The sequence below is a fragment of the Adiantum capillus-veneris genome, chromosome 15, assembly GCF_014529385.1.
Source record: "Adiantum capillus-veneris isolate H3 chromosome 15, ASM1452938v2, whole genome shotgun sequence".
NCBI lineage: Eukaryota > Viridiplantae > Streptophyta > Polypodiopsida > Polypodiales > Pteridaceae > Adiantum > Adiantum capillus-veneris.
In genome coordinates, this window is record NC_140945.1 from 74990256 (window position 1) to 75000468 (window position 10213).

At 45.7% G+C, this 10213-nt stretch overlaps 1 protein-coding gene across 1 annotated transcript in view; it reads right to left on the reverse strand.

Annotated features, from left to right (window-relative positions):
* The window catches only part of LOC147440901 (deSI-like protein At4g17486), a 51356-nt gene extending 41854 nt beyond the window's left edge, over positions 1 to 9502 (reverse strand). The window contains exons 1-3 of the mRNA XM_086482707.1: positions 9415 to 9502; positions 9190 to 9337; positions 8691 to 8901 (exon numbers count right to left, since the gene is read on the reverse strand). Coding sequence (XP_086338833.1) covers positions 8691 to 8808 — 118 coding nt within the window. The 5' untranslated portion in view covers positions 8809 to 8901; positions 9190 to 9337; positions 9415 to 9502. The remainder of the gene's footprint in view (positions 1 to 8690; positions 8902 to 9189; positions 9338 to 9414) is intronic.
* Positions 9503 to 10213: the final 711 nt, after the last annotated feature.

Consider the following 10213-nt stretch of genomic DNA (forward strand, 5'->3'; position numbering starts at 1 on the left):
CTCTTCAGAGGATGATGGAGTCAGCAATCATTGCTGAGGATTTGCACTCAACTGGGACGCCCAGAAAAATGGAGCATAGCACTTACCGTGCGAGTGTAGCATTGTTTTCACTAACTGAGTGAGTTTTGAAAGTTTAAACAAGTTCACACTTTATTTTATAAAGTGGCCGGTCACTTTTAAGTGACCAGCCCTCTTATAATAAAATAAAGCAATGCTCTTCAAAAATCCTACCTTAAAAAAAACTCTACAAAAAAAGCCTACGCAAGGCTGTACGGATGGCTGAATTCAGCAATCTCTCTCTCTCCTCTCTCTAGGGGTGCCAGGCTTTTGCTTTTCGGCTCCTATTCCCACTGGGTGCAAGGGCCTATAAAAGGGCAGATAGCGTTCCAGTTTCTACACGCCAGGAGCAGCAAGAGGAGTTAGCGCTGAGAATTTGGAGCAGTCATTGCGGAGGAAATTCAGCAAGTGTTCAGTGACGACGGAGTACGGAGGTCGCTTTTCCGAGCAAGGAGTGACAGGTATAATTTGTCGATACGCATTGCGAGTTGTTGCTTTGTGTGGCTTGTTTTGCAGGAATCTCCCTCTTACGGGAAGTCCCTCACGGGTAGTACGGCTTCGCGCCTAAGTCCCTTACGGGAAAGTACCGCCTCGTGCCTAAGTCCTTTACGGGAAAGAACGACCCTCGGGTCTAAGATTACAGAACGGAGGGGTTTCCTCGGGTTCTTGTGCTTGTATACGACTCTCCCTGAATAAAGAATACTCCTGACGGGGGGGACCAGCCCATCTTCTGGTCCCCAATACTGTGTCGACCTTCTTCTTTCTCTCACATTTGCAAAGTTATTTAATTTTCAGATTTTTAAGTGCTCGTGTACGCTCCCGTTTTGTGACAGCCGACCATCCAAGTGTCCCTTTCTTTCAGTACACTGTTCGACTGGGACGTCACATATTGGCAACACCAAGAGAGGCTCGTTTTGCTATTGCACCTCATTGGCAGGAGGAGGGTCTCACAGTTGAGTTCTTGTAAGCTTTTTGGGCAAGGTTCTGGGACTCCAGACAGCCGCGGCGAGTCACTTTGTTCCAGTGGCTGGTTGCACATCGAGCTACAGTAGTTGGGAGTTGGCTTGTACATAGTGGTCTTTAGCACCATTGTCTTTGGGATTGTCCTTTGGCACAGCAAGTTTGCTTCGTGTCCTTCGGCTGATGCCAGCTCTTTCCACGGTACGGCAGCACACTTGGGGGGCAGCTGCTTAGTCCACTCTCACGGGCCCGGCACTTCAGTTTGAGCTATCCTCCACCAGCAGGATGATAGTGATGCAAGGGGGTCGACCTACACTCCAACCTGCTACAGAGCTTACTCCACAGGGGTGGTGTAGTGAGAGAGAGGAGTGTTGGGAGCTCATTTGCGGCCTGACACTTTGGTTCATCTAGCGAGCCCGCTGCTTCCGCATCTTTGAGGCTCGCCTTGTACCACCAACAGAGACTGTTCAAGACCTTTGGCTAGAGCTGATCCATACTCTCAAAGGAGAGTTCAAGAGACTCCAAGGCAGCTCCGATCACATGCGGGAGCGTAGAGAGGCTTTCCTTCGACTCTGGCACCCTAGGCCTTTCTTCACCATGGTCCAGGGTGTGCTGAGATGGCACTACCGTCCACCAGTGTGGCTTTTCCCTCCTCCCATCTCTTGATTTAGCCTCATTGTACATATGTTGTTTTTTCATTGGGAGAGTCTCCCCCTTATGATTGTTGTAGCCCTCTCTAGTAGAGGTGGTTGTAGCCCTATGGGCAGTTTCATTAACTAGTAGAAGGATCTTTTTCTATATTAAAAAAAAAGAGCAAATCCTCAAAAGCAAAATGTCCCAAAAGCAACTGGTCCTCAAAAACTGATTTTCGAAATTCCATTCAGTTGGCCACGTCAGCATGCCAGCGCGGAAAGCGAAAATCCGTACTGTTGGTCCACATGGCATGTCAGCGAATTTCGGGCGTCCGTACAGCTACCACATCATCTGTTCGTATTGTCTGTCCACAGCAGCAGGTGGTCAAGCCATGTTACCATTTTGTGACATCGGGAGGGTGCGCATGCACTTGTCCCCTCGCTTGAGATTTTACTCTCCCGAAGGGATGCACACTCAATAAAAAAGGAAGTATCATTTGTGACCGGAGATACTTGAAATCCCACTAGGATCCCTTTTTTATGTTTATAATATTTGTACCTTATATAAAAAATTCCTTATGTTTGCGCTTGCTATTATATGAATTATTGTAATATTTGATAATGCATTATGGGTGTGTGTGTATGTGTGTGTGTGTATATATATATATATATATATATATATATATATAGTAAGGTCCAGCGGATGTGAATGTTGAACTTTGCTCAAGATGAGTGCTCCGAACTGTGCTCAAGGTTCTTTTACTTACGGAAGGGAGAGCCTTCCGTTCCTTTAGTGAGAGAGTGCAAGTGATCACAAACAAAGAGGATAAACACTGTGAATGAAGGTGTTGAGACTGAGAGATAGAGAGAGAAGAATACGACACCAGAATGTTGTCGAACCCTCCTCCGAAGGCCCACTCTCTATGGCGAGAGCGGTCTACTATTGATTGCACAAATCTCTACAATGCAATGGACTTGTCGACGATGTCGACGACGACGAGACGGGCTGAAATCTGAAAACGCTAATGGCAGAAATCTGCAAATCTTTATCTGCTGAATTCTGACTCTATGTCGGTGACGACGGCGATGACGACGATGTGACGACGGCACGATGAAAACTTAGAGATACTGAAATCTACGTTTTCCGTGGCTAAATCTGCAAACTTCGGTGGATCTGACCGTGTGGCGAGGATCTGCTGCACGAAGGTGAAATCTACGAGGTTTGGGGCTTGCGGTGCGGTGTCTTTATGCTGAAAACTGAAAACGCTCGTCTATCTGTTGGTCTTGTCGCGGAGAAATTGCAAAACGGTAGGTTGCGTGCTGCTCCAAAATTGCTAGGGCTACATCTGTGCTTGATGCAAAAACGTTGGGGGATCTGCTGTTGCCAGGCTGCTGCAAATGCAAAATGCTGGGCTGAATCTGCACTTCAAGAAAACGCTAGGCTTGTGTTTGGCTGAAAACGCTAGGTTTGCTTGCCGGGGGGTCTTGCTAAGAAGGTGCACTGTCGGATGTATGGTCCCTTCTACCTCTTCTACCAGAGAATACTAGCGCTAGGGTTTCTTATATACATGCATCAAAATTGCCCTACCCAGTTTCCCAACAAGGTCACTTAATAATAATAAGTGAAAAATGGCTAAAATAGGGAAAATAGGTCCTGTGCACTCTAAAATGCTCATGATGGCTACTGACTGAAATACTTATGATCCTGTTGTGTGCAACCAGAGGATGTGCGACTACTCTAAGTGCCTGGACATACACGGTCTGTGAACAGACTCACAAAAGTGCCAGAACACTTCCTAAGCTAACTGAATTGAACCCTGTCATGAAGTAGCTTGTCCACGTACACAAGGGTTAGTTGTGCACGTGAGTCCCCTTCTTTTCAAAGTGAGGTACCGAACTGTATGGCGTCGAGGGAGATCGCCAACAGCATTTGGAATCTTGGAAAGGACTCTTCACCGGCCCACTCTGAAGCGTGGGTCATGCGATACTTGAACTTCATAAAGGTCTGCAACGCTTTCTTCTTTGGGTCGCGCCGAAAGCGACAAAATCATGTGTGGCTCCTTCAATGCTTCAACTTCGTCTATAGTCATGCGTCTTCTTCAAGAATCTCCGAGGATGAAAATTCCTGAAACCACTTCCAACGCAAAAACATGAACATACCCATTCCATGTAAAGTGACTGGAAAAATTCTAGTCTTCTTTAAAGACTATGCATGCAATGTAGATGAACATATAGACGGAGTGCCAAACCGTTCATCAAACACATGCAAAAAAAATGGGGTCGAAACTTGTCTTTCTAATATAAATCTATCAACCGTGGCAAATCACAATGGAAATGCTGATGCTTGATGCTCAATCCTTCTTGTGCTCTTTCGCAGACTGTGTCATGCCAAGGAAGAGACATGGAATGTGAATTCCTTGAATGCAAACATTTCATCTTTTCATGAGTAATCCGCATATATCCGTGCTCATTTATGAGTGAATTGTGTTCAACGTACATTATGTCATGCCTATGAAAAGGGATCACATAAGGACAGTGACTAAAATACAGGAAAGCATAACGAATGAAACACTCGAACAATGCGTGTTGACTAATCATTCGAACACAGAATACTTCTTGTGGAGGTTCTTTGGACCTCGACTCGAGAGCCAAGATCGGTTCTTCGTGATTGATGGAATCTGCAATGAGGTTAGCTTCACTATAAAAAGCATCAACTAAACCATCATCCTTGTGAACAATCACATCTTTATCATGCAAATCATCATGCAAATCATCATGCTCATGAGTAATCACATCTTGATCATGCAATTCATGTGTGTCGTGCTTTGGAAAAGAAGAGACTAAGAGAGTTTCCTTCTCTTGATTCTCTTCAATCTGTGCCTGCACATTAGAAAATAGTAGGACCAACTCTTGCATGCGTTGGTCTCTCTGCGCTTCACACTCTAACCGTCTTTCTTTGCGCTCGCGATCCAATTCGGCTATTCTTTCTTTGTGCTCACGATCCAATTCTATGTTTCTTTCTGCGGTCGCCAAGCGCACTTGCTTGCGCTCACGCTCTATGGCTGCCATTCTTTCTTCGTGCCACACTTCTTGTTGTCTATTTTGTCGTATCAGCATGTCCATCATCGTCTTGACCAAAGCCTCCATAGGATTTGGTGCAATCCTTGGCGTAGATGGGGAAGGGGGAGAGTCGGAAAAACCTCCTGGTGGGAAAACTCCTTCTTCGCCACTTCCAGGCTCATCACCTCCATGCGAAGTATCCATTCTGCTTCACGAAGAACTTGGGTTCTTGTTGTTCTTGGGTTCTTGAGGGTCTTGAGTTCTCAAGGTTCTTGAGGTTCTTGAGGGTCGTCTTTAGCTTGCAATCTGTGTTAGGGAAGAATCTTCTCTTACACGAGCTCTTCTCTTTCCCGCGGGGGCGCACCCCTTGGGGGCCTTGCCCTCACACCAAGGTTGCTTTTTCCCACCTCATGTCGATTGGCCGGCCGCTAAGTGCACGGTCCGCTCTCAATAAGAGAAAAGAGGCACAAGGGGAGGCTGGACAAGCCCTTTTGTTGGGTTTCTTGTCACTTCTCAAAAACACGATTAGGAAACGACACACCCAAGAGGACTTGGGTTACGTGCGACCGCAACAAGCAAAAAAAATATTGTGGTTCTTTCCTTGAGTTATACAGAACACTGCCAAAGCTCTGATACCAATGTAAGGTGCAGCGGATGTGAATGTTGAACTTTGCTCAAGATGAGTGCTCCGAACTGTGCTCAAGGTTCCTTTTACTTACGGAAGGAAGAGCCTTCCGTTCCTTTAGTGAGAGAGTGCAAGTGATCACAAACAAAGTGGATAAACACTATGAATGAAGGTGCTGAGACTGAGAGATAGGGAGAGAAGAATACGACACTAGAATGTTGTCAAACCCTCCTCCGAAGACACCACTCTCTATGGCGAGAGCGGTCTACTATTGATTGCACAAATCTCTACAATGCAGACTTGCCGACGATGTCGACGACGGTGAGGACGAGATGAGAAGGGCTGAAATCTTAAAACGCTAATGGCTGAAATCTGCAAATCTTTATTTGCTGAATTCTGACTCTATGTCGGTGACGACGACGATGTGATGACGACACACTGAAAATGCAGATGCTGAAATCTGCATTTTCTGAGCTAAATCTGCAAACTTCGGTGGATCTAACCGTGCAGCGAGGATCTGCTGCGGGAAGGTGGGATCTGCAAGGTTTGGGGCTTGTGGTGCGGTGTCTCTATGCTGAAAACTGGAAACGCTGGTCTATCTGCTGGTTGCTGTGTCTGCTGTCGCCAAGCTGCTGCAAATGCAAAACGCTGGGCTGAATCTGCACTTGAAGAAAACGCTAGGCTTGTTCTTGGCTGAAAACGCTAGGTTTGCTTGCTGGGGGGTCTTGCTGAGAAGGTGCATTGTCAGATGTCTGGTCCCTGCTACCTCTTCTGCCAGAGAATGCTAGCGCTAGGGTTTCTTATATACATGCTTGTCAAAATTGCCCTACCCAGTTTCCCAACAAAAGTTACTTAATAATAATAAGTGAAAAATGGCTAAAATAGGGAAAATAGGTCCTGTGCACTCTAAAATGCTCATGATGGCTACCGACTGAAATACTGATGATCATGCTGTGTGCAACCAGAGGATGTGCAACTACTCTAAGCGCCTGAACATGCATGGTCTGTGAACAGGCTCACAAAAGTACCAGAACACTTCCTAAGCTAACTGAACTGAACCCAGTCATGAAGTAGCTTGTCCACGTACACATAGGGTTAGATGTGCACGTGCTATATATATATATATATATATTTGTCACAAAATGTTGACAAGCAAGCAGGTGATGTGGCAATCTGTTGATATGGTAGGCTGACAGCAGATTATACGGACGCTCATGTGGCACGTCGCACGGATCCTGAAAAACACGCTGACAAGCTGGAGTGGCACAGCGTATGGATTTTCCACTTTTTGCGCTAACATGCTAACATGGCCTGCTGTACGGGATTCCGCTTTTTGGGCTGGCTGATTTTACTGACAAATTTTGAGCCAGTTGCTTTTGGGATTAATGCTTTTGAGTTTACCTGCTTTTGGAGTTGTGAAGTATTTTAAGTGTTTTACTCGTGTGTCGTGTCGGATTCTCGACTTGGGATGTAAAGTCATTGATTTCTCTTTGGACTTCAGGGATCTGATGTGGTCAGCTGGATGACTTTATGAAAAAAGTACTTCGAAATGGGATCCCCAGAAATGATTACTCGCACACAACAGTGTTTGAGTGGAATGGTTGACGAATCGGCTACAGCATTTCAGTCTTGAAAATCTCTATAGACATGATCGCAATAAGGATTAGTTAATTCGACATCAGTGAGGTCCGGGATGGATCTAGATGCGATTACTAAATACGTTGCTCGCAGTCATGGTCTGAGATTTGAAATGAATTTTTCTCTTGGTTAATTTGATCTGTCATGTAATGTCATGTGACGTGACTGTCGTCTTTGTACAAGTGCTGGCTTTGTGTCGTCTAGTGCATCGGTACTTAGAGTCAGTGTCTACTGAACTGGTTCATGGTTTATGTTGGATTTTGCAGGCGTAACCGAGGGTGATTACAATTCTTTCAAGAGGGGGTATGTCACAAAATGGTGATGTGGCATGACCACTTACTATCGTGGACAGACAATACGGACAGATGATGTGGCAACAGATGATGTGGCAACTATACGGACGTCCGAAATTTGCGCTAACATGCAACGTGGACCAGCAATACGGATTTCCGCTTTTTGCGTTGAGATGCTGACGTGGCCAACTATACGGAATTCCGGAAATCACGCTGGCTGCTTTTTGGCAGTTTTTGAAGACCAGTTGCTTTTGGGATAGTTTCCTTTTGAGTTTAACTACTTTGGGGCTCTGCTTTTGGCATCCCTTGTAAGAATAAAAGGACCCTAGGGGCCTCACTCTTCAAGGCATATGGACGTAAAGTCTGAGAGCAGAGGACTCTTCCGGAGTTGTACGTTGCTCAAAGATTATAATAAAAGAGATATCGAAAGGGGCACTAGTCTTTGGGGCCAATCTCTCTGGGCACAGAACTACGTCGGGCCGTGTCGACCAAATTGAACTGTGATTTTAAGGTTGTGAAGTATTTTAAGTAATTCTCTCCATGTGTCGTGTGGATTCTCGGCTTCCGGTGCCCAAGCCCGTGACACCCGATCTCCAAGAAGAGAAAGTGTGCAAGAGTGGTGCCGTGAACGAGGGGTGGGGAAGCGAAGGGAGGGGGGGGGGGGGGGGGGGGGGGGGGGGGGGGGGGGGGGGGGGGGGGGGGGGGGGGGTTTGGCGCACAAGGAAGCAGCAATATGAGATTGTATTAATACAATTAAGCCTATAAAAAATGTGACAAGCCCTTAAGAGATAGATGAGCAAGCTGAGTATGCCATTTCAAGGTTCCAGATTCCTTGTGGAATGGCGTGTTAATAGGATTGGTGGAGCTTTGATACCATGTGGAAATCTGATTGCTAATGACTAATGAGATACATGAGAGACAAGATTAGAATACCAAGAGAGAAATAAGGACACCTAAAAACTTAATTTCACTCCATAAACTATAGAAGATATGGGGAGGATGATGATTGGTAGGTGTGATTGGAGCTGGGTCCAATGAAGGCAGATAAGTAGACATGTTAAAACCAGGATAATGCAGCCTTATATATGACATTTTCATTACACTTCAACAGTATGTTCACTCATAACAAGAAAGCTACATGCCTAGGCTTAGCACCAAACAGAATAGAGAGATAAGAATCCTCTCAGTGTCATCTCACCAGATCTTGCACTCCAACCTTCCAAAATTTATCATCGTCTATATGCTACGCAGGTGATCCTTTCCAAAGTAGCTTGTCCAAAAAAGTTAACCACGCAATGCAGGTGCAAATCGACCACATCCATTAAAAATTAATCAGAAAACCCAAAGCAAAAGTGGACCTTTCCATTGCAATTTAGACATTAACACCACTCACTTTTAATGAAAATAAGTTTAAAGCCAGCTCACCTTCAATGGCGGAATGGTACACCCCAAGGCCAAACCAATACATGTATCCATTCATATGAGTGAGGTCATAGACATTTAACTTCAGCGGCTCCCCATGAATGTCATGCTCTTCTTCCATGGGAGCAAAATACCATGCAGCTCCAAATGCAAAAGCAATGGTTCATGTATGGTGGAGGTCGCGACCAATAATTAGCAGAGAACACAATTTAACCTGGAAACAATCCCATGCAATTCTTCAATTTTTTAAATGCAAAAATCAAATTGAGGATTAGAATCTGCTCATATCGGCAAAATGCACTCAAATGTTGAAACTGCTTGAAGGGCGTGTTATTGATGCAAAACCCAGATTAGGTGAAATTTCAAAGCCCATGTACAGAAAGATACGGTGCACGAGGACGTCGCGCCAACAGAAAAAAGACTTGGGCTCTCTCTCTCTCTCTCTCTCTCTCTCTCTCTCTCTCTCGCACGCACGCACGCACGCCTGTACACCCGCGAGTACCTGGACGAAAATGGGGATGCCATAACTGCAAGAGAAGCCCGACATAGAGGCCAGCGCAGGAAAGAATGGCAGAACTTAGAAGAACATCGATGAATTGCAGCGGGTAAAAGTGTGATGAGAATCGCCTGCAAGCGCATTATGGTTGCATCTGCAAAAGCAGCAATTGCATTAAGGTGGTAGGACGTACAGGACGTGCTCATTGCCTAATTTGCCTTGTCAACGTACTTGGGTTCGAAACCCGAACTCGGCAGGGGTTCTCATGCTACTTCAGCCATAAAAGCATGTTCGCTCATTGGCATGTACAAATGCCCAACTATAAGATGCGAGGTGTGGATTCCTCTTTAAGCTTAGGGTGGCGTTTTTGGCCTGCGGATCTTTTCGTGGGATGGTCGCCACGTGTCTAGGGTTAGTAAAGTCTTCTTTTCGCCTTACTCCTAACAGAGGAGCTTGTTCACGCAAGTCGTGTTCGTGTGGCTGCAATCCTATGACGGCTATGTCTAAGGCTTATGGCAGGCGTCGGCTGAATCCTCTTCAAGATCGTCTCAATCACAATCTGTTGTGAGCAGTTGCATTCAATGGCGGCCTCGGGCTTTATGCATGTGTGGTGAGGTCTAGTTTATCGTGCGTCCTTGCTAAACGTCGAAGATGTGTTTACTGTTTGTGCCTGAGAGCCACGTGTTTGGATGGTACCCCAATATGTAAAGGCAAGTTCAATAATCCTCCTTTGCAAGTGGAGTATGTGTTGCGTAGCAGAGGGTTCTACCCACTCAGTCTTGCAAAGTCATCAATATTGCGGGTGGTCTCTCCTCCGTGGCTCATTCCTGCGCGATGTTTTCTTGAGGCTTCTCTCTAAGCTCTCCTACAGAGCACTTCGCGTGCTTCTTGTACCTTATATGCAAGGCAAGGACGAGCTATATTGTAATTTTTAAAGTGCATTTTGTAGCTTCAACATCTCCCCATATAAAGTTGTGTTGTGTAAGCTTTTGTCTCAGTTGGGTGTGATTTTTGCTGCTAAGGATGGTGA